Source organism: Salmo trutta, chromosome 34 (genome assembly GCF_901001165.1).
Source record: "Salmo trutta chromosome 34, fSalTru1.1, whole genome shotgun sequence".
NCBI lineage: Eukaryota > Metazoa > Chordata > Actinopteri > Salmoniformes > Salmonidae > Salmo > Salmo trutta.
The window spans coordinates 18317106-18342582 of record NC_042990.1 but is presented as its reverse complement, the minus strand read 5'-3'; the positions used below and the strand labels follow the sequence as shown (position 1 = coordinate 18342582).

Here is a 25477-nt window from a genome sequence, read left to right as displayed (position 1 = left end):
GGTTCTTCATCTGCGGGATCGTCTGAGACCACCCACCCCGACAGCTGATGAACCTGTGGGTTTGCTCAACCTAAGAATCTATGCACAAACTGTCAGAAACCATCTCAGGGAAGCTCATCTCCGTGCTTGTCGTCCTCACCAGGGTCTTGACCTGACTGCAGTTCGACGTCGTAACCGACTTCAGTGGGCAAATACTCACCTTCGGTGGCCACTGGCGCACTGGAGAAGTGTGCTCTTCACGGATGAACCCCCAGTTTCAACTGTACTGAGCAGATGGCGTCATGTGGGCGAGCGTTTTGCTGATGTCAGCATTGCAAACAGAGTGCCCCATGGCTGCGGTGGGATTAGGGTATTGGCAGGAATAATCTACGGACAACGAACACAGTTGCATTTTATAGCATTTTATCAATGGCAATTTGAATGCGCAGAGATACCGTGACGAGATCCTGAAGCCCATTGTCATGCCATTCATCCGCCACCATAACCTCATGTTTCAGCATGATAATGCACGGCCCCATGTCGCAAGGATCTGTACACAATTCCTGGAAAATATTAGTTTTTCCATGGCCTGCATACTCACCAGACATGTCACCCATTGAGCATGTTTGGGATGCTCTGGATTGATGTCTACAACAGTTGAAGAGGAATGGGACAACATTCCACAGGCCACATTCAACAGCCTGATCAATTCTATGCGAAGGAGATGTCACGCTGCATGAAGCAAATAGTGGTCACACCAGACACTGACTGGTTTTCTGATCCATGCCCCTACCTTTTTTTTAAGGTATCTGTGGCCAACAGATGCATATCTGTATTCCCAATCATGTGAAATCCATAGATTCAGGCCTAATTAATTCATTTCAAGTGACTGATGTCCTTATATAAACTGTAACTCAGTAAAATCTTTGAAATAGTTGCATGTTGCATTTATTTTTTTGTTCAGTTGGCTAAACATTTTACATTTACATTTTAGTCATTTAGCAGACGCTCTTAGCCAGAGCGACTTACAGTAGTGAATGCATACATTTCATAAATGTTTTTCTCCGTACTGGTCCCCCGTGGGAATCGAACCCACAACCCTGGCGTTGCAAACACCATGCTCTACCAACTGAGCCACACGGGGCTAAACTTTATTAACGTTATTAAAGTGACTATGCATAGATGACAACAGAGAGTTGCAGTGGTGGTGGGGGGGGGGGCACTGCAAATAGTCTGGGTAGCCATTTGACTAGATGTTCAGGAGTCTTATGGCTTGGGGGTAGAAGCTGTTTAGAAGTCTCTTGGACCTAGACTTGGCGCTCCGGTACCGCTTGCTGTGCGGTAGCAGAGAGAACAATTTTTAGGGCCTTCCTCTGACACCGCCTGGTATAGAGGTCCCGGATGGCAGGAAGCTTGGCTCCAGTGATGTACTGGGCCATTCGCACTACCCTCTGTAGCGCCTTACGGTCAGATGCCAAGCAGTTGACATACCAGGCAGTGATGCAACCAGTCAGGATGCTCTCGATGGTGCAGTTGTAGAACCTTTTGAGGATCTGAGGACCCATGCCAAATCTTTTCAGTCTCCTGAGGGGGAATAGGTTTTGTCGTGCCATCTTCACGACTGTGTTGATGTGCTTGGAGCATGTTAGTTTGTTGGTGATGTGGACATGAAGAAACTTGAAGCTCTCAACCTGCTCCACTGCAGCCCCGTCAATGAGAATGGGGGCGTGCTCAGTCCTCTTTTTCCTGTAGTCCACAATCATCTCCTTTGTCTTGATCACGTTGAGAGAGAGGTTGTTGTCCTTGCACCACACTGCCAGGTCTCTGACCTCCTCCCCATAGGCTGTCTCGTTGTTGTCGGTGATGAGGCCGAGCACTGTTGTGTCATCGGCAAATTTAATGATGGTGTTGGAGTCGTGCCTGGCCGTGCAGTCATGAGTAAACAGGGAGTACAGGAGGGGACTGAGCACGCACCCCTGAGGAGCCCCTGTGTCGAGGATCAGCGTGGCAGATGTGTTGTTACCTACCCTTACCACCTGGGGGCGTCCCGTCTGGAAGTCCAGGATACAGTTGCAGAGGTGCAGGTTAAACTATTTTGACTAGCCTAATTTCCCACGTCCTGAATCATTAGATTGTTAGTATTTGACCTTTAATTTTAAAACAAATCTTATGTAGAGAAAAAAGTTTCTATATATTGTGAATCACCCATAAGTTGAAACAAAAATAGTGAGTTTTTCTAGGCCATATCGCTTAGTGTGTGTATGTGTGTGTGAGAGAGTGAGCGAGCACCACAATCTTAACGATAATGATGTTTTTAATGATGATGTTGTTATTCAGTTCAGACAGATATTGGACGCTTGTCTCAAACTCATCAGCATCAAAACATTTTGTTGTGACCTTGGGGTACCCACAGGGAGGGCAGAGAGGTGGGTGAGAGCCGTTTTATATCCTGAAATGATTCAATGTTCAGTTAAGTCTGCAGCATGAGAATTACAACTTTGGCTACTGGTATGCCCAAACAATCATCAAGGTTGGTGAAACCACTTCCTTTTATTTGCAGATATTCTTTTAGTAGGATAAGGTTTAACTAAATGTACAAATATTCAGTGTGATTATGTATTAGTATTGTTTTCATATCTGAATCAGTCACGGCACTACCTCCCTACTGAGTCAGCTAGGATTTCCTAAAAAGAAAATATTTTGATTTTTAAGCACCTCCTGCTGTGAAATGTACTGCAGTACCTCCTACTAATGCTGAATAGGTAATGTGCTGCATGCGTTTCAACTACGAGGGGGCTAAATAACAATAACAATGGTGATTGACTTCGTACCACTGAATGAGACCTTATCATCACATTTTAGTTCAGCCCCTAATCTTTTATATTGCCACTTTTATAAGCAATTTTTTTATATAAGCAATTTTCCCTCTAGCTGTTTCAGTCCTTTGTCAATAGCTCATTGCCCTGCTATAATGATCCATAGAGGGGCATGCATCTATCTGGCTCTCATAACTTTATTAGTCCTTTATTGCAAATGATGTCATTTTCTGGATCTAAAGTTTTTTTCCATCCATGATGAACATGTGTAGCCTGAGAGACACTGTAATGTTTGAAGCCTTATTGAGCTCTACATAGCTGATGGTTAGCTGTAGCTGGATGGTTAGGGTTAGTTTTTATTGAACTCTTTAGCTGGTTAGTTACGGTATATGGAGGTTACTGTGACCTACCATGACTTTTACCCATCAGGCACTCTGTTTCTTCCAGGCTGTTAACCTTTAATCCCAGAAAGCTCACTCTACTTTCCTCCATTACAAAATGGTGAATCTTCACTCAAAATACAACCAACCTGATTTTTCCGCTTATCTTGGGTGAGTCCAAGACAGTTTTTTTGGATGCATTTCACTGTTGTAAATATTACAGGGTTGTGTTGAGCACAGGGTTGTGTTGAGCTCAGGGTTGTGTTGAGCTCAGGGTTGTGTTGAGCTCAGGGTTGTGTTGAGCTCAGGGTTGTGTTGAGCTCAGGGTTGTGTTGAGCTCAGGGTTGTGTTGAGCTCAGGGTTGTGTTGAGCTCAGGGTTGTGTTGAGCTCAGGGTTGTGTTGAGCACAGGGTTGTGTTGAGCACAGGGTTGTGTTGAGCACAGGGTTGTGTTGAGCACAGGGTTGTGTTGAGCTCAGGGTTGTGTTGAGCTCAGTGAGTGGCCACCTCTTAATGATCAGTGGCACTAAAGAGCATCTCTAAAAACTCATCATGGGAAAACATGACCCTTCCTTTAGTTGAACACGTGTCTCGTCCACCATAACAAGGCCCTGGTCAGGTTAGTAGAGATAATGCCGTCCTTCATGGTCTGAGGGGAGGACAGAGGAGACTGTCGGAGGCTGATTGTTGATTGGACCTGTAAGGTTAGAGAAGGGACACTGATTGGACAAGCTGCAGAGTTAATGAGATGGTGGAGACAAAAGACACTCTGTTCAAATGTACATCATAGCACACTACCTAGAATGAACCAATGTATTGTAAGTGCTATGCAAGTATGGGACAGTGGTAAAGTACCTAGAGAGAGCGAAAGAGATACTGCTACACAGAGATGGAGAGAGGGGAAGAGAGACAGACCCTCGTGCTCCAGGGTGGTTGATTGATGGTGAAGAGGTGCAGAGATGTTCTGGAGAGTTCAGTGATTTCATTTAGAGGCCAGCAACGTGGATTGCTTAGCATCATTTAGCTTGACCTTCACTGAGCCGTTTTAAACATTTCGCATCATTTCAGTGCAAGGTAATGATGCATCACTCATCCCCCTGCCAGTCTATTACTAAACGGGCTGTTTCATTCAGTGGTTATGGTGATATTTTTCTTGTTATCATAATCATGATCGTTACTCTCTTAGTGAGTGATTTGATATGAGTAGTAGATAATGTCTATTTTTGGGGGGATTTGACCTTTTTAGAACCAGTGCTTATCACATACCAAGATAGCATAAAACACAACCTTTTCTCTATATACAAACATGTATATTCGACAAACCTACTTCAGATATTTTTGTGCGGTGTAGGCCTACTTATACAGCGTAGGCCTACTTAATAGCTGTGTCTCAGTGTCTGTATAATAACCCATTTGCATTCTTTGTGTGGTCACTGGTGCTCTCTCCCTCTCTCTATGGTCTGAACACATTCATTTCTGGGAAGGGCTGTAATTAAAGCAACGTGTTAAAAATATAATATTGCAATCTTTACAAGTTCTTCAGTGAGTTGCATATTATCAGCACTATCGCCCAAGGATCAGGACAAAACACATTCAGTTCGTGAGGCTAGACAGAGAAACACACACACACACAAACACACATGCTCAGTCATGAATAATAAATTGTATCTTTGTAATCCAAACCTTGGATGTGGTCTCCAGCCTTGTCACTTTCACTAAACTTAATTCATTCCTTAATTTACAAACTGTACCATCCTCCCTCTATATCTCCTTCCCTCCCTGGAAAGAAATACGTGTCCCTTCCTGGAGTAATGACTCTTTTGTTTACCAAGTAAAGTGAAGACTCTGAGGAGCTGAGGAGAAAGTGGAGCATGCTGTCTTGTCTCTTGTTTGTATGATCCAGTGGGGAATGCAGAGAAACGTTTTAATGAGAGGACCTGGATTCACATGCTTGGCATATCACAGCATATATAACCCCTATCAGAGTATATATAACCTCTAGATACCCCTATCACAGAATATATAACCCCTATCACAGCATATATAACCTCTAGATACCCCTATCACAGCATACTGTATTTAACCCCTAGATACCATTATCACAGCATACTGTATTTAACCTCTAGATACCCTTATCACAGCATACTGTATTTAACCCCTAGATACCCCTATCACAGCATATATAACCCCTAGATACCCCTATCACAGCATACTGTATTTAACCCCTAGATACCATTATCACAGCATACTGTATTTAACCCCTATAAACCATTATCACAGCATACTATATTTAACCTCTAGATACCCCTATCGCAGCATACTGTATTTAACCTCTAGATACCCCTATCACAGCATACTGTATTTAACCTCTACATACCCCTATCACAGCATACTGTATTTAACCCCTAGATACCATTATCACAGCATACTGTATTTAACTCCTAGATACCATTATCACAGCATACTGTATTTAACCCCTAGATACCCCTATCACAGCATACTGTATTTAACCTCTAGATACCCCTATCACAGCATATATAACCCCTAGATACCATTATCACAGCATACTTTATTTAACCTCTAGATACCCCTATCACAGCATACTGTATTTAACCCCTAGATACCATTATCACAGCATACTGTATTTAACCTCTAGATACCCCTATCACAGCATATATAACCCCTAGATACCATTATCACAGCATACTATATTTAACCCCTAGATACCCCTATCACAGCATACTGTATTTAACCTCTAGATACCCCTATCACAGCATACTGTATTTAACCTCTAGATACCCCTATCACAGCATACTGTATTTAACCTCTAGATACCATTATCACAGCATACTGTATTTAACCTCTAGATACCCCTATCATAGCATATATAACCCCTAGATACCATTATCACAGCATACTGTATTTAACCCCTAGATACCCCTTTCACAGCATATATAACCCCTAGATACCCCTATCACAGCATATATAACCTCTAGATACCCCTATCACAGCATATATAACCTCTAGATACCCCTATCATAGCATATATAACCCCTAGATACCATTATCACAGCATACTATATTTAACCCCTAGATACCCCTATCACAGTATATATAACCTCTAGATACCCCTATCACAGCATACTGTATTTAACCCCTAGATACCATTATCACAGCATACTGTATTTAACCCCTAGATACCCCTATCACAGCATACTGTATTTAACCCCTAGATACCACTATCACAGCATACTGTATTTAACCCCTAGATACCCCTATCACAGCATATATAACCTCTAGATTAGTTCCCACAAAGGACATGAATGTCAGCGATAAATTAGGTGAATGTCTGCTTTTACTGAAAGTAGAAATTCACCCACATTGGGGAAGAAAATGTGGTATCACCTACTCACACTTGGCCCACATTTGGAACACATTTGAAACACACTTGGCCCACATTTGGAACACATTTGAAACAGTAGCCAAGTGCTCTATTACTGCTTAATCAGCTGACAAATTATGAGTAGGGATGAGCAGAATGTCCACCTGATACCACACACACACACACACACACACACACACACACACACACACACACACACACACACACACACACAGGCAGCCTGATGCCACATTGCTGACACACACACACACACAGGTAGCCTGATGCCACATTGCTGACACACACACACACACACACACACACACACACACACACACACACACACACACACACACACACAGGCAGCCTGATGCCACATTGCTGAACTGCAGGAAGAAATAAAGCATCACTCGTCCTTAAAATTTTTCCCTTCCTCAGACCTAAAAACAGGAGCAGGATAACAAAATGTGCTGATGCTCGCCAGCGCACTGTGGCCTCAGGGTGTGCATGTCAGCAGGATTTAGTTCTACCCATATCTTTACCCAACTGATGACACTCATTTAGCAGCTACTGTCTGGCTGTTCCTCCCCAGGAGATCCTCTGGCGGACTGGCATGGCTACATGCGGCTGCAGCCTCACTAGGAGTGGTTAGTGTGAGTGTGTTAAGACCGTGACGGTTCAGGCAGGCAGGGCTCCTCCCACAGTAAGGCAGGCACGCATCCAGAGGAGGTGGTGGAAGGAGACCGAAAGGAACATCCACTTTACAGACTGGTAATAAGAACGCTGGTGAAGACGTTGATTGCGTCGAATCGTGAGGTCTTAGTGCCCTTCACTGTGTGACACCCTCAGAAGTACATTAAAGGGTTTCCTTAATCAAGTGGCTTAATGAGTTTTTCAAATGAAGATGCTTTGACTAGTTGGCATGCATCCGCTCCCTGACTCTGACCTGTGTGGTCTAGCGTAGTCTGTCTGTCTTTCGACTTGTCTATCTGTCCCTCCATGGGAGAGAAAGAGGTTCCCGTCTCCTGCAGGGTAAATCAAATTGAAGTTCAGGCCTCATTGAACAAACGGCTAAAGCTAAATGAAGATAGCTCAGGGAACCAAAGCTAGAGCTGGGTTTGCCTCCGTTGACTTTGTCTTGTTTTTACATTTTGATCTTGTCTCATCGCTGCAACTCCCCAAAGGGCTCGGGAGGCAAAGGTGGAGTCATGCGTCTTCCGAAACATGACCCGCCAAACCGCACTTCTTAACACCCGCCCGCTTAACCCAGCCTGCAGGCGGCCGGCCCGCCTCCCCTAACCCGGACGACGCTGGGCCAATTGTACGACGCCCTATGGGACTCCCGATCACGCCCGGTTGTGATACAGCCCGGGACCGAACCTGGGTTTGCAGCGACGCCTCTAGCACTGCGAAGCAGTGCCTTAGACTGCTGTGCCAGTCGGAAGGCCCGTTGTCTTTGTCTTTAACGTGAAGGACTTGTTGCTATGCATTAAGGTATGTCTGCGTATTAAGGAGTAATATCAAAGGTAAAAGTGGCTCATTTGCATCATTTGGGTGAGAGCTGATTTAAAGAGGGGGTGTGGTGAAATGTAATAAGGCAGGAAATCAAAGTGTGCTTTTATAGCGTGTGTGCGTGCAGGGTATGACAGCTCGCCATGTTCTTCACTGATCCACCCAGGTGAATCTTCCTGTAGCTTAATAAAGCTGGTTCCGCACTGAAGGTGTTTTCTCCCCCGATCCCTCATCCTCTCTTCTCTCTTCTTTCCCCTCTTCTCCCTCCATCCCTCCCTCATAGTCCTCCTAGTCTTAGTATTGGTAACGGTGCAGGAGTCAGTCAATGTATTGGGATAGAAGCGGGCCATTTTGCGTGTGCGTGCGTGCGCATGCGTACACCAGTGTATTAAGTTAGTGGCAGGCCTGTACCTGTGCGTGTATAGGGATAATGGCAGGCCTGTACCTGTGCGTGTATAGGGATAATGGCAGGCCTGTACCTGTGCGTGTATAGGGATAATGGCAGGCCTGTACCTGTGCGTGTATAGGGATAATGGCAGGCCGTTGTCCATGCTACTGTTTATTTTTCCAGTCTTGAAGAGAGAAATGATGTCATACTGTAGGAAAAACAGGTATATCCTTTTACAACACAATACAGCTCCAGCTCAGTGAACTGCTATACTCTCCCAGTTGGCAAATATTTGATAGTGATAGTAGATAAATGGCTTTATATCTGTTCTCCTGTATGGCACCCCGGAGGATAATGCATTTCATATGTGCGTTGAATGAATACAATGAAGACAATTCTCTCTGTGTTGTTGTTGAATGCCTGTTATTGTTTGTCTTTAGAGATTCATGCTACTCCTCTTACTGTGTTGTAGAGTAGACTGTGTTTACTTCACTGGAACACACGTAGACTAATGTTTTACACTGAGTGTACAAAACATTAAGAACACCTGCTCTTTCCATGACATAGACTGACCAGGTGAATCTAGGTGAAAGCTAGGATCCCTTATTGATGTCACTTGTTAAATCCACTTCAATCAGTGTAGATGAAGGGGAGGAGACAGGTTAAAAGATTTTTAAGCCTTGAGACAATTGAGACATGGATCGTGTGTCATTCAGAGTGTGATTTGGCAAGACAAAAGATTTGTGTCTTGGAACAGTTTATGGTAGTAGGTGCCAGGCGCACCAGTTTGAGTGTGGCAAGAACTGCAATGCTGCTGGGTTTTTCACACTCAACAGTTTCCCGTGTGTATAAAGAATTGTCCACCACCCAAAGGACATCCAGCCAACTTGATACAACTGTGGGAAGCATTGGTGTCAAAATGGGCCAGCATTCCTGTAGAACGCTTTCAACACCTTGTAGAGTCTATGCCCCGACGAATTGAGGCTGTTCTGAAGGCAAAGCCATGTTAACCATCATCTACTGTCTCTATGAACATTATTTTAGACTAAAATGAAGTGTAATGAGTTCTCTTGTCTAAGGCATGTTGTAGCATGCTAATATTAATCAGCGATAATGAGCGGTACTGTATCCTTTATGAATAAGGAATAACACTCAGCCTCCATGGGGAAGGTCGTCTCACATTAATACGAATGATTTCCTTTAGGCTGAAGACTGAGGAACAAAACAATACACCCACTTTTAAATGAGAAGTGATCTGTGCAAAGATGTAACTCGTGAAACGACTAGAATCCCAATGTTCTTAAGGGTTTTCAGAGTGGAATGTAGGCTAATGTTACCATGAATCATGTAGGAGAAGAACAATGGATGCTAACATGTTAAACCATGTTGGACCATGTTAAAACCATGTTGGGAGAAGAACAACGTACGGTGTCTTGTTGGGCCGCTGAAGCATAAGAATGGCTAGGTAAAACACATTGGCTAGGCTTATCTTTTCATAATCGGTCTTACTTTAAGTGATCAATGCTGTTAAAATTCTATTCTCCAAGAAAAGATGTCTCCTTTATAGAATTCTCTGGATCAGGGGTAAGCAGCCTTCTTCCTGGAGGGCCGCAGGTATCGCAGGATATGGTCCACAACTAGGCACCACACCAGACCAACTGAGCTAATTGGCCGGTTCAGTGATTGACTAAATTCAACACATTTGGTCTTCCAAGTTATTTAATTCAAAAACATAAAGTGTTGCCTACCTCTGCTCTGGATGTTAGAGAGAGCTGGATTATCACATTAGAGTTAGTCAAACAGCTGTTTTTGACTTCATTATTCCTCCCTACAATCTGGCCTTTGAAATCTGTTGTTATTTCTCTACCCCCAGAACACTGTGGCTGTTGTAGTCTGCTGGGGAAATAGGGAATAATTTGAATTCTCTTCTATATATGATCTATCTACGTGATTAGCAGGGCTTTGCAGCGAATGGCTCGTTGCTTTGTGCTCAAGTGGATCCTCAGTGCCTAGCTCTCCTGCTCTGCTCGGTTCAGCTCTGACATAAATCACTTGCTTCATACTAACACAGCCCAAGCACGAGTCCTCAGAGTTGTACTCGTATCTCCTTTGTCTCTATCGGGGATGCAGGGGGGTGATGCAGCTCAAAAGGGTGGCGATAACGCTAATGAAAGTCATTTGGAAAATGCTGAAAGCTGTTTGTTTACTGTTTGTTTGGCCTTTAGAGAATAGGAATATGATGCTGGTTTTCCAACCTGTGATTCTGACTGTAGCCTAATGGCTGGACGCCTGGGGGGGGGGGGGGTCTGTGTTATTGTGCATGAATAGACTGCTATGAACAGAGGGGGAAGTTGTGCTGGAGGATGAAGTCATATCATGAGTCTATCACACAACATCACAAATGAATGTTCCGTATGCAAACATCACAGTAATAACAGCCTCATGCTGTGACGGGTCCCCTTTGAGAGCCCATCTGAACAAACACAGCTTTTAGCCTAAATCTAATTGTAAAATGACAGTCAAACATTGATTTCACCAGGTTTCAGCAGCTGAGGTGGTGCAGACTCGGTCCTCTCCCTAATAAAATACAATAATGCTCTTTCACTTCTCTCTCACCGCTCTTCTCTTCCCTACCTACCCCTTAGAGAATCAGCTGTTCATTGTCATTTCTCACTTTGCTGTGTCGGGGAAGCACCGTTTGGTTATTTACAAATATCCGTCATAAGAAGTGCAGGGTTTTATTTTGAACAGGGCCTTAGTTACTTAATTCTCACCACGGAATTCCTTCTTTCTGAGTGGCATACTTCTCAGATACAACAGGTTAGCATTCACCATCCTTAACACCCTTTTGTCCCACTAATATATTTTCTATTCCGTTTTTCCGTTCCGTTATGACACTTCTGACACGTGTGCTGTATGGCTGTAGTCCCCGTGACATCCCCTCTTTAAGAGCTCTGTATAACACTCTGATGGCTGGGGCTGGAACCCTACATTCATTGGTTGGAACTCTCTCCGGGAGGCCACTAACTCTGAAAGTCTGACCATTACAGCTTTTCTTGGTTGATTCTGACTTGAGTCATAAACATCTGCTATGATGGTTCTTGAAAGGAAATGCCCTGACTCAGTAATTATGGCAGGACTGAAGGAGGTAGGCTATCCAGAGCTGTCCATGGTTCTGAACCAGGCTGAACAATGTTTACTGCAGTTTAGGCTCTGCTGCCCTTAGGCACAGATCTAGAATCAGCTTTTTGCCTTCACCACATCGTTAACCATTGAGGTGGAAAACACAGAACTGACCTGTTAGTTCAGAGTGTGTGGGTGTGCTGTGTTGCCTGTACCATAGAGCATTGTCTAACAATATTTTTTATTATTTGTTTGTATTTTACCCCCTTTTTCTCCCCAATTTTGTGACATCCAATTACGATCTTGTCTCATCGCTGCAACTCCCCAACGGGCTCGGGAGAGGCGAAGGTCGAGCCATGCGTCCCTGAAACATGACCCGGAAAACCGTGTTGCTGAACACCCGCCCGCTTAACCCGGTAGCCAGCTGCACCAATGTGTCAGAGGAAATACTGTTCAACTGACGACCGAAGTCAGCCTGCAGGCGTCTGGCCCGCCACGAGCCAAGTAAAGCCCCTCCCCTAACCCGGACACACCTGGGCCAATTGTGCACCGCCCTATGGTCACGGCCGGTTGTGACACAGCCTGGGATCGAACCCGGGTCAGTGCCATAGACCGCTGTGCCACTTGGAACGCTAAACAATTCTATTCTTAGCAACCATTTATTGGAGTAAATGTAGCCTGCTTCCCCCTGGCCATATGCAGTGAGCACGTTCCCTCTGGGGCTGTGATGGCCGATCTGGACTGAATAACAAATGACCAGACGCTGCCAATTCAGTTCAGGAAGCCCCAAATAGAATAGATAATTATACATGGAAATTGCCTCAATTGGTTCTGACTGAAGTAGAAAAAGGAGAGTCAGAGAGAGGGATCAAATGAGACACAACAAATTACATTTCCATCTTTAGATTGGAGCCAGTGGTATCCAATGGCATCTGGCCACTCTCTCTCCATCTCCTTGTTACGTACAGTATTATGGGGTGCTGGTGCTACGGCGACCACAGAGATCTGCATCTATAGACAGAGAGTCCACAGTGGAAGAAGAAGGGAAACATCCCTGTTGTCTGTGGATACGTCAACGCTATTTAAACACTCCAGTATGCAGTGAGCTTTTATTGTAAATAAGTGTAGAATATTTTCTAAACACTTCTACATTCATGTGGATGCTACCATGATGACGCGTAGTCCTGATGGAATCTGGAATAATAATGAGTGAGAAAGTTACAGATATCTTACCCCCAAGACATGCTAACCTCTCACCATTACAATAACAGGGGAGGTTAGCATTTTATATCTTACCCCCAAGACATGCTAACCTCTCACCATTACAATAACAGGGGAGGTTAGCATTTTATATCTTACCCCCAAGACATGCTAACCTCTCACCGTTACAATAACAGGGGAGGTTCGCATTTTGTGGGTGGTATGATATTTGTGCATCTAACTGTCTTGCGTGCGTGCGTGCAGTATTAGTCATGCTTCATAGAACTTCTACTAATTAAAGCTCTCTCATTGGGAAGAAGCAGGTCGGTCTGTAGCCAGCAGCCAAAATGACAACCATTCAGAGGAGAGAGGCAGGTGTGTGTATGCGGCCACAGTTTTTTTCTAGTTGATAAGCGGGAGAGTCAGTCAGGCGGGGGCCAGTCAATCTCTACATTACTTAGTGTCTCTCTCTCTCTCGCTCTCTCTCTCTTTCTTTCTCTCTCTCTCTCTCTCTCTCTCTCTCTCTCTCTCTCTCTCTCTCTCTCTCGGCTCGCTCTCTCGTCTCTCGTCTCTCTCTCTCTCGTCTCTCTCTCTCTCGTCTCTCTCTCTCTCTCTCTCTCTCTCTCGGCTCTCTCTCTCGTCTCTCTCTCTCTCGTCTCTCTCTCTCTCGTCTCTCTCTCTCTCTCTCTCTCGGCTCTCTCTCTCTCGGCTCTCTCTCTCTCTCTCTCTCTCTCTCTCTCAGAGCTAGTCACAGAGCCACTGGTCTCTCTCGCTGTCTCTCTCTCTCTCTCTCTCTCTCTCTCAGAGCTAGTCACAGAGCCACTGGTCTCTCTCGCTCTCTCTCTCTCTCTCTCTCTCTCTCTCTCTCTCTCTCTCTCTCTCTCTCTCTCTCTCTCAGAGATGGTCACAAAGCCATTGGTCTCTCTGTCTGTCTGATCTGGTCACAGAGCCACTGCTCTCTCCCTCTGTCTCGGCCAGAAGCCCTGATACCAGCCAGCTCTACTCTCAGAGCGCTGTACAGTGCAATAGCCGCATTTCACACAGAGGACCAATGAAATCACTCATCCCCCAACAAAAACAGTCCTACACTCCCCAGCTGGGTAGCTAGGGGGCTTGCCAATAAGTTTGATCATTGTTATTCAACCAATTCTGTGTAAAACATGTTAGCGTACAGTAACCGTGACGTAAGGACAGTCATTGATAGAGAGGCACAGATGCCTCAACATTACTCCGAGCCTTTATAAGTGTGTTGCAATAAATGGGTTCTAAATTGGCATTACATGTTTTGATTTTACTCTTTATCATCCATGCTGCATGTGTTGCTACATAGCTGGCCAAAGCAGTAGAGCGACTACTTCCCAGCTCTTAAGTCTGTCACATGCTTTAGATATTACAGACAGTAGTCCACAAACTGAGTGAAGGTATTGTATATGTTGTGTACCTCAACTTGTTCAATCAATACAAATGAACTAGACCGTAACCACAAGTAAAGTCATACCATATACAAAAAAAATATGTAAAATTGTATAAATGCAGACATTTATAAATGTTCGTTCGACATGGTGGGATCATTTTGTGTCAGTAAAATTCCTTATAGAAGAAATTGACATATTGATATAATAACCATAATTTTGAAGTAAACGTTGAGTCATGCCATAGTGTGAGGTCCTCTACAACTCGGCAAAGCATGCGGTTTGTTAGGCTACAGATGAAATAAGTTATGAGGAAGTTCACAAGTGCACGTGATAAGCTTGATACGCCTTTCCAATAAATATCAAGGGTATTAGTCTGGTGACATGATGATCGATGCTTGACTGCCATTTGATAAATACAAATATTCTCTCTCTTATCCATAATACTCTCACCATGTAGACTATACAACCCGGACAGTCTACCCGGACAGTCTACCCGCACAGTCTACCCGCACAGCCTACCCGCTTAGCCTACCCGCACAGCCTACCCGCACAGCCTACCCGCACAGCCTACCCGGACTGTAGCAGCCAGCGGTTGGCTAGCACGCATGTGCCAAGACCAGAGTAGAAACATTTGTTATTTAACGCAACGTTTTTTCTAACAAAACTGTCGGTAGAGATTCAAATGCGATGGGAACCCATCGAACTTTTCATTTTTAGTCGGTACATGAAAATTTAGGCGAAAAAGTACTTGTCATCACGTACTGATTTTTATCAGCAACAAGTCAGTATGGAAGAAACACACCATTGGTAGGAAAGTTGTGCATCATTTTATTTATGCCTATTTTATAATATTTGCATGACCATCTGTCACCAATTGGATTGGAAACCTAGCTTGTGAAGACAAAACATTGTATTTCCCTAACTTCTCTCCTCTCTTACTCTGCCCTTCCCTCTTCTCCTCTGTCCTCCCGCTGTAACAGATTGAATCTTTAAAAGCTGATTGTTCATGGTGGTGAAAGACAGCAGAAGTGGTGCTGCTGGTTGTTATGGCGATAGTTGTAAAGGGCCAGATGGCGCTGGGGGTGGGGATATTTTTAGTTACACCACGCCACAACGCAACCTTTTACGGGCACACACACACACACACACACACACACACACACACACACACACACACACACACACATATCCCAACCAACCTTTAGACAGCCAGCACACCCAGGCTCCCATCAGTTTATCCATCAAGGACCCTGGCCTAAAGTGGTAACTGGGCACTATTAAACTTTCCCTGTAGCTAGGCCTCCAACTAGGCCTAGCTACCACACCTGGGTCCACATAGTATTTGTTTTCTTTCAACTACGTAAGGGGCACTTGATTTAGCCTGAACGGCATCCTAAATAGAACCATACCACCTGTGTAACTACACAGCTACCTTAACATGACCAAAGGTCTCTCCTGAACCAGCAGAATCAGGTGATAGCTAGTATTTAGTAGTTAAGACCCAGACATAATGTAAGAGAGAACCCCCATGGGAGAAGCTATGCACTGAGCATGTCATGCCATGCAGCAGCAGCGTCTCTGTCTTCCTGCTGAGTCCTCCAGTCTCCTTCCTATCGAATATGACTGACTGACTGACTCAATCATGCTGCTGTGTTGAGTCAACCTGGTGATACGCTACGACTGCCACTGAACACAAACACACACACACGCACACACGCGCACACACTCAGCCTGGAGAATTGGCACCTCTCTAAAACATAGGTGTAATTCCTAGAGAGGAGACCTTATCTGCTGTAGCTTGTTGTGGAATATTCTAATCAAGTGAGAGACACTTTGTCATTTCTTCAACTATCATCTTTATTCAATATCGGTTCGTTATTGCAATAATGAAACCGTCAACCCTACAGTCTAACTGAAAATGGGGGAAAAAAACTGATCTTATATAGGACCTAAAAATGCTTAGTCAGACTGGTTCCAACCCGGCTTAGTTTCCCAGATGCCAGGATGATGAGACAATGAGGCGTTTCTCTAAACTCTTCCAAGCTATCTCTGTCTCGGGTCACACACACCACATCTTGTCTATGGAATGCCAGCTTTAGGTTTTATTACCAAGTCATTGTCAGCTCGAGCTATCTCTAGCAAAACCCATTTCTTGACCATACGCCCAGGCTAACTACAGAAACATAATTAAACAGAACATAAATGTCTTCCTATTTGTTAAGTATTAATTGCTAACTATTAATATCAAACAAATCAGGTAAACACGTTGTTTTTCTGTCACATAGAAGTAGAGAAGAGATGCTGTGAGGTTTGTTTTATCACAGACTCGCTAGTTTTCATCAGTGATATCCTCACTCATATCGTAATGTAGTGTATTCAGCAGGTCTCTCTCTTTCACTCTCTCTTCCTCTCTCTTTCACTCTCTCTCTTCCTCTCTCTTTCACTCTCTCTCTTCCTCTCTCTTTCACTCTCTCTCTCCCTCTCTCTTTCCCTCCCGCTCACTCTCTCTCTCTCTCTGCCTCTTTTCCTCTCTCTTTCCCTCTTTTTCCTCTCTCCCTCTCTCTCTCTCTCTTTCCTTCTTTTCCTCTCACTCTCTCTTTCCCTCCCACTCATGCTCTCTCCCTCACTCGCTCTCTCTCCTCCATCTAGCTCTCTCTCCTATATCTCTCTCTCTGCCCTGCACTGGCTGGGGCCAAGCGTGGTTGCTGTGGTGACGCCGCAGCGCAGCTCTTTGCCTCCGCAATAGAGTGTGGCCACAGCAACAAGAAGAAAACTACAGACCACTTGTTGCGACTGCAAAAGGAGCAGCTGTTGTAGCTAGTGGTGTGTTTAATTGCAGTGAAGTCTCTCTCTCTCTCTCTCTCTCTCTCTCTCTCTCTGTCTCTCTCTCTCTCTCTCTCTCTCTCTCTGTCTCTCGCTCATTCTTGCTCGCGCGCTTCTCTCTTCTGCTGGCTCGCTCTCTCTCTCTCTCTCTCTTCTGCTGGCTCGCTCTCTCTCTCTCTCTCTCTCTCTGTCTCTCTCTCTCTCTCTGTCTCTATTCCCCGACTACCCAGTCTGCTGGAATTTGTCTATATGTCTGTGTTTGGTGTTTTATCAGTACAATTCTTCTGTCAGACGGCTCCTCCTCCTTCCTCCCAACCTTTCTATTTCTCCTCTTTCTCTCACCATTCCTTTCCTCCCTCCCTCTCTCTCTCCCTCCCTCCCTCTAATACACCAGTATGAGAATGAGGAAAGGGAACCATTTGTTCTCCAGCTTCTCTCTCTCTCCTGTTATAGGTGGCTTCTTGTTTGGTAACAAAACATGGTCTTTTAATTTAACTATTAATTCTGCTTCACTTCATCCTCTCAGCACTGTGGCCCTGGGGTGATGGGGTGAGGTGTGTTTACTCAAACCCCCAAAGACTTAAATCACACACATGGTTTAATCACCTTGTTTACATCACACACCTGTCTAGCACTGAGAACCATGCAGGGCAGGGAACCATGGGGGTAGTGTTTAACTGACGCACGGTAAACACACACACACACTATGCAGCGTATGCTATTAAGGAGAAATCTGTCACATTCTTCTCTGGAGAAAATGGAACAAGATGCTGGGTGCCTCGTTCAGTCAACCAATCACAGGCCTGGGTTTCTTCGCTTTCCCTTTGTTCATTGGTTAAGAGGAACACCAACCAGAATCTATTACTTATTTAGAGACCATGATATGTTTATCATGGCGGTGGAAGAAGACAGCGCGGAATCCACTCAGCTCACACGCTCACACATCGGTGCTCAGCAGTCCCTGGAGGTCTTGATTATGATGCTGTCTGAATACAGAAAGACACTGTATGTAGCCCCTAAAGTGAAACTATTTCTTATGGCCCTTATAATGGTGCAGCATGGCTAAGCACTTTATTGAAAGGCATACAAGGTCTGAGGTAGAACTGCCGTCTAATGTCAATGTGATAGCCATTAGTTCTTTACTGCAGGTTCCTCCCCTGTAACCCTGGGCTTCCTTCCCACTGCAGGCTGTACTTAACTCTGAGTTGAGCTGAAGTATTCCCTTAATGACTCCCTCAGTCACTCAGGCTTTGTGCAGACTACCAAGGAGGAGAGGAGTTAACAGGAGTTTGTGTTGTAAATGTGCAGGCGGGGATTGAGGCGTGTGTGTGTGCGCTTGCGTGTGGACGTGTGTGTCGACCAGGGATTGGCAACTGGCGGCCGGCGGGTCAGAGGTGTCCCTCTAGTGTTTTGTATCTGGGCCCCGAAGGTTTTTAGTTAAAAAAAAGTCTAAAATTACCAGAAGTTCAGCTACAAATCATTGGTATTTTCAAATATAATCTCATTTGGGGTTTAGTTGTGGTCAATGATTATGATTATGCTCCGGCCCCCCGACAGAAACCGGCCTGTGGCTCAGCTCATCTCACACCTGCCTTCCTCTTTTGTTCACTAGTTAATGTGTTGGAATTCATCATCCCTGTTTACAACTGTACCTGTAATATGCATATCTCCTACCAACAAGCTTTTGAACAACTAAATCTAACCAATTGGAAAGGTGTCACGTTAGAATCTCCTACCTATGATTGGTGTGTACTGTCGGAGTGTATTGTTAAGTCCCACAGGTCCCTCCAAGCTGTGGAGACACTAAAGCCCAAATATCATGAACAATATGTTAACGGGACTATTCAAATACTCACAGATCCATGTTTAGCATAATTGCACCAAATAATTACCTGGCTTTTATGTGAGTAAAAAGACAAGCAAATCATCTGGATTATACAGTGTAGAACCCAGTTACAACGGAGAGTGGATTCCTACCAGAAGAACCCTCTGCTGCTCAGGGGTAATGGTAATGTTGTGACGTTACATCTCTGTACTGATCACATTGCTACTGTTTGACTTGACTGTCGTCTGCCTCAGTCGTCTCTCCCTCTCTTCTTACACTGTCAATCATATTCCATCACAACACGTTTTGGAGACAACTTTTTCACACAGACAGAGAGACACACAGCGTTCTCCTCTAGAGAACCTCTGTGTACGTATTCTCGGGTTCTGATAGAAGTAGCTTAGTCTATTGCAGTGAGTTAAGAGACTGCTCGGTAGATTGGCAATGCAGACGTATAGCTAGCTGGAGCTGAATGTGTCGTTCCAGGTTCAACATACTGTGTAGATGTGTCGTTCCAGGTTCAAACATACAGTGTAGATGTGTAGCTGAATGTGTCGTTCCAGGTTCAACATACTGTGTAGATGTGTCGTTCCAGGTTCAAACATACAGTGTAGATGTGTAGCTGAATGTGTCGTTCCAGGTTCAAACATACAGTGTAGATGTGTAGCTGAATGTGTCGTTCCAGGTTCAACATAGTGTAGTTTTAGATGTGGAGCTGAATGGCACTGTGGTAGAGTTGCAGATTCCCTGGGGTGGGACACCCTGTTTCACTAGGGAGGGGGCTCAGTGTGGCACGGCTCAGCTCCCTCCCTCCAGCCTGACCCTCCAGTCTGTGTACGTCTGCCTGTGAGGCTCCGCAGTCTGTGGTACAACACACCACAGCAGAGGACACACCACAACACTCACACCCGGCTCTTTCATGTCGCATGGCCTCAATGGCTCTGACTAGCACTTCTAACTACAGCCACAAGGCATTGCACTAGTGTGTGTGTGTGTGTGTGTGTGTGTGTGTGTGTGTGTGTGTGTGTGTGTGTGTGTGTGTGTGTGTGTGTGTGTGTGTGTGTGTGTGTGTGTGTTTCTCTCTCTCCCCAGAGGAGCAGAAGAACCATAGAGCTCATTATAGAAACAAACATGGTGGTTCCACCTGAACCAAACAGTGCCATATCTGGATTGGCTACACATTAGAGAAATGTCATTTACACCTTAATTCAACTCAGTTGGACATGTCAGAGAGGGGCGATGCAGAAAGAGGGGCGAGATAGTGCCTCTCTGTGAGAGTATGGGGGTAGAATGAGGTGGGGGTGGGGGGTTTCCAACATCCCTTCTAGACAGTAATGAGTCATGCGTGAGATTGATAGGATGCAGTCTGAATTCCTTCAATCCCCAGAGCTCCCTCGCTCTCCGTTCATTTAAATAAAAGCGCCTCTTAAACTATTGATCCCACACCAGAAACAATGTGCTGCGAGATATGTCCGCACATGTGAAGGCTGTGTACAGTGTTTTCATGAATGCAAATGAAATGGAAACGGCAGAGAGAGAGAGCTCTGAGGGTGGGTCATTCTGAGATGTGAATGCAGGTTGTTGGGAAGACGGAGCGAGACACGCCTGTGATTGGGAAAAATACATGTTGAGCGAAATTGTTCCATGACACATTTAAGATCTCCACAAGTCTGTCTTCTGTTCACAAATTCATTCCTTACTATCTAAAAGACTTGATATCAGTTGCAGCCCTCATTTTGCTTTTATTTTAAAAGCTACAGGTTCTCTCAAGACAACCATACTGATAATGTGTTTAATTACAGAAATAGTAGTAAAACCTCAAATCCAACCAAGCATTAATATTTCATAGAGGAACAACTGTGACTGTGCATACAGCAATCTATGCTTCCATGTGGTAATTGAAACAATGTCTGGATATTTAGGTGTTCATCCCCAACTCCCTCTCTCTAGATGTGGTGGTGAACGGGAAACCGTGTGACTGTGACATCATCGCCGACTGTAGGGTGGGCGACGCCGTGCCATTGGAGGTGAAACTGACCAATCGTAGTAAGAACGCGGTCGGACCGTTCGCCCTGACCGTGGTTCCCTTCCAGGACTACCAGAACGGAGTACAGAACTATGACCTGCAGGACGCAGTCACCTTCATAGGATCTAACACCTTCTACATAGACACGGTGTGTGTGTGTGTGTGTGTGTGTGTGTGTGTGTGTGTGTGTGTGTGTGTGTGTGTGTGTGTGTGTGTGTACGCGCATGTTCGTGTGTGTGATTGGTGGTGAAACTATTCTCCAATGAGTTAGCTCTCCAAAGCACTCTGAATGTCTCTTTTGTGTTGTTTTCCTAGGTGAAGCCCACAGAGAACTCTGTGTGTATAGGAGCCCTCCTGTTCCTCTACACGGGAGACTTCTACCTTAACATCAAGTTCCAGGATGACAGTGCTGGCCAGGGAAAGGAGCTGCCCCCATCCTGGTTCGGCCTGCCCAGCGTGCACATCAAAGCCCTGGAGGCACCCATAGAGGCTGGGGCATAGAGCCTGGCACTCTATCCGTGAATATCAAACGTCTTTTTCTCGATTCTCCTAGTCTCTAAACATCAGATGTAAACGAGGAGAGACGGGTTCACCCACTTGCTGCACACCGCTGAAGGCATGGATGGATGGAGCACTCCAGGAGAGAGGACATTGGACTAAATATTCTAGCGGTTAGCTGATGTCACTCAATCATTTGTAAATAGCTGCTATAGATATTTGTGTGTACTCTCTGTTAAAGCATGTCGGATACAGTAGCTCTTACTGGATTTTGGAAATCACCTTTGAAATCATATGATGAATTTCATCACCATAATCATTGAAACGTATCGGCCATGGACGTTTTGTATTGCTCGTGTGAAAAGGTCCATGGACGTTTTGTATTGCTCGTGTGAAAAGGTCCATGGACGTTTTGTATTGCTCGTGTGAAAAGGTCCATGGACGTTTTGTATTGCTCGTGTGAAAAGGTCCATGGACGTTTTGTATTGCTCGTGTGAAAAGGTCCATGGACGTTTTGTATTGCTCGTGTGAAAAGGTCCATGGACGTTTTGTATTGCTCGTGTGAAAAGGTCACCTCTTTCCTGCTTTTCACTCAACTTCCCATTGATGTATGGCACTGTACCATCCTGGTGCGCTCCAAATGGGAAAAGTGTGTCAGGTCCAGTCAAGTACTGTGTTGTGTGTCCAACCCTTCTCTCACAACAATCTGTCTGCGCAGCACCGTAGAGATACTCTCCTGTAAACATGGTTAGCAGCATCCTCCTGGTTACATGATTCTACTTCTCTCTCTATGGAAATAAGGTCATATATTCTGAGGTGTATTATTCCACCACATGAATGCACAATCACATTGCTTTCTGCTACTGCAATTAGCTTGATCTCTCGCTCCGTGAACATGGATTTTTACTACTGCGCTTGTATATTTGGGCCTCTGTATCACTGTCTAGCAATAAAATCCTACAATGCATGTTAATAATAAATGTTGAGTTTAGCCAACTTCTGAAAGGGCGTTGTTTGCATGTATTTGATAAATAGGAGCACTCATTCTTCTGTCTGGCAAATTGACAAGTCTTGTAAACTTACCTGGTAACTTAATGTAGGAGATATAAATTCCCATGCTGCACTGTAACCCATCCCCTTCGTTCAGAGAGAAGCCCATAAAGTAATGCATGATGCATCAACTCTCCAGGTTTACCACTGGGAAATTAAGGAGAGAGAATAAAGTGCCGGTGCTCATGTGTAATATACACAGAGTACAAAACATTAAGAACACCCCTCCCCCCTTTTGCCATCGGGGCAGGGATTCTACAAGGTGTCGATAGTGTTCCACAGGGATGCTGGCCCATGTTGACTCCAATGCTTCCCACAGTTGTGTCAAGTTGGCTGGATGTCCTTTAGGTGGCGGACCATTCTTGACACACGGAAAACTGTTGAGCGTGGAAAAACCCAGCAGCTTTGCAGTTCTTGACACAAACCGGTACACTTGGCACCTACTACCATACCCCATTCAAAGACACTTAAATAATTTGTCAATTGTCTCATTGGTTAAAACTCCTTCTTTAACCTGTCTCCTCCCCTTCATCTACACTGATTGAAGTGGATTTAACAAATGACATCAATAAGCTTTCACCTGGTCAGTCTGTTTATGTTTTGTACACTCAGTGTAGATTTGATGAATGGAGAGTGAATTTGAAGTGTACCAACACACACACACACACACACGTTAGCAAGTAAATCCTTTACAAAACAAAATGTTATCATAATAAACAGGGAGCCTTGGGCAAAGTTCTCCTCCGCTATGTTGAATAAAATGTCATTATGGCAGGTAGATGAGACGCGTTGCTGCTTGCTATAGAGCAGAATTAAACGTCCTAGATGAGGGGAGACTGAGGAGACCATGCGGGCTGGAACAGGTACTTCAGGTTCCTTTAAAACATACTTTACAGGGAGCAATCCAGAGCTTTTCTCTCTCAGTGCATTAATGATGTTCCCACAACCAGGTGCAACAGCAGCAGTCTTCTCTACAGCGATTAGCTAATGTGTGTCCGTTACATTGTCCCTTAACAGCAATGAGACTAGAGCATGGAAAAACAACAAAGTGAGGTAAGCCTAGCTAATGCTTTTAAACTCACCGTTTAAAATGCAACAATACAGACGCCGGATAATAGTGGGGAATTATCCAAGACATTCAAGGAACGTGGGCCATTTTAAATAAGTAACCGTAGACTACTATTCTAAAGTTGGGGAAAGCATTGTGAGGTTAATGATTTCATTGCAGGACAGACTTAACACCTAATAACTCACAATCAGATAAAAAGGGTAATTTTGTGGCTGTAGCTACCAGTGGTGGAAAAAGTACCCAATTGTCATACTTGAGTGAAAGTATAGATACCTTAATAGAAAGTTAAAAGTGAAAGTCACCCAGTAAAATGCTACTTGAGTAGAAGTCTAAAAGTATTTGGTTTTAAATATACTTCCCTGTAGCTCAGTTGGTAGAGCATGGTGTTTGCAACACCAGGGTTGTGGGTTCGATTCCCATGGGGGGCCAGCACAGAAAAAAAAAATGTATGATATGTATGAAATTGTATGAAATGTATGCATTCACTACTGTAAGTCGCTCTGGATAAGAGCGTCTGCTAAATGACTAAAATGTAAAAAAAAAAAAAAAAAAAAAGTAAAATGTATAAAAGTAAGTATAAATCATTTCAAATTCCTTATATTAAGCAAACCAGACGGCCCCATTTTTTAAATATATATGTACGGATAGCAAGGGGCACACTCCAGCACTCAGACATTTACAAAAGATGCATTTGTGTTTAGTGAGTCTCCCAGACCATAGGCAGTAAGGATGACCATGTGTTCTCTTGATAAGTGTGTAAATTTCACAATTTTCCTGTCCTGTCCTGATAAGCATTCAAAATGTATTGAGTACTTTGGGTTGTCAGGGAAAATGTGTGGAATAAAAAGTACAATATTTTCTTTAGGGATGTAGTAAAGTAAAAGTAGTACAGATACCAAAAAAACAACTTAAGTAGAAATACTTTAAAGTACTACTTAAGTACTTTACATCACTTGTAGCTACTCATCGCAGGTCTCCCTCCCTGAGCCTGCTGCCTTGTCATAGGTAGAGCACAGCCATAGTGGACCAATAGGAGATGATGGGGAGAGATTCCATCTGTATCACTGAAGCGCAAACCAAATGTAAAGGTCATTTCCATTTCAGCCTACATATGCAGCGTTCACCATGAATGCAGTCTCCGCTAACGCGGGAACATTCCTACTCAGCAAAAACAGTTTGAATCAACTTTATTTCCACGTCATTTCAACGACAAAATTCAATGTGATGACGTTGAATCAACATGGAAAACTGATTGGACTCGCAAAAAGTCTTATTTTCACCCAACGACGTGACATTTTGTTGATTTCATGTTAGTTAACAACTCAATCAAATGTAAATCAAAACTAGACGTTGAAATTACATCTATGCCCAGTGGGTTGCCTTTAAATGTCAATCAAGCTATAACGCTGAACTTTAGCGATACAGATTGATTCCAGCCCTAGTTCTGAGATTAGGCTGGCTGGATGCTGGAGAGGCCTGTCTTAGAACCCTCTGGATGTGGGAGGGATGGGGAGAGGGAGCCCACCGACCCTAAGTGGACAAACAGGAGATCAGAAGAGGACATTAGGCTGTGGAGAGAGAGAGGTCTGTCTGGCAGTGTGCTGAAGAGTTCGGACAACTGTGTAGCTGTGGATAGGAGAGGGATCCATCCCATCAGCCCCAGGTCTAGTGTAGGGATGGTTACATTCCCTGCAACAAGCCTCCTTTCAATAGAGCTGCTGCTTATCAGTGAGTGAAGTGAATACCAACTGAGGGGTGATCATGAACTCGGCTCTCCACAGCACAGAAGAGCACAGCACCGGTACAACTACAAGCACAATGTAAAAAAGGACAGTATACTCTCCACTGTCCGACCTTACCGCCCGGGTGCTTGCTTATTCCTGCACTCTCCATAACACAGCCCAGCATCAGTACAGAATCAAAGTCAGCATAATGTCCAAAACTATTTCACGGTCCCCTGTCAAACCTCACAGTCCTGATGCTAGCTTATTC

General features: G+C 44.5%; 1 protein-coding gene across 5 annotated transcripts in view; it reads left to right on the top strand.

Moving 5' to 3' along the window:
• Nucleotides 1–22371, top strand: part of trappc9 (trafficking protein particle complex subunit 9) — a 282398-nt gene extending 260027 nt beyond the window's left edge. For 3 of the 5 annotated variants that reach the window (XM_029732083.1, XM_029732080.1, XM_029732081.1), the window contains 2 exons: nucleotides 20793–21016; nucleotides 21184–22371. In XM_029732083.1, coding sequence (XP_029587943.1) covers nucleotides 20793–21016; nucleotides 21184–21369 — 410 coding nt within the window. In that variant the 3' untranslated portion in view covers nucleotides 21370–22371. The remainder of the gene's footprint in view (nucleotides 1–20792; nucleotides 21017–21183) is intronic. The other 2 variants (XR_003871657.1, XR_003871656.1) reach the window with 2 other exon arrangements.
• Nucleotides 22372–25477: the final 3106 nt, after the last annotated feature.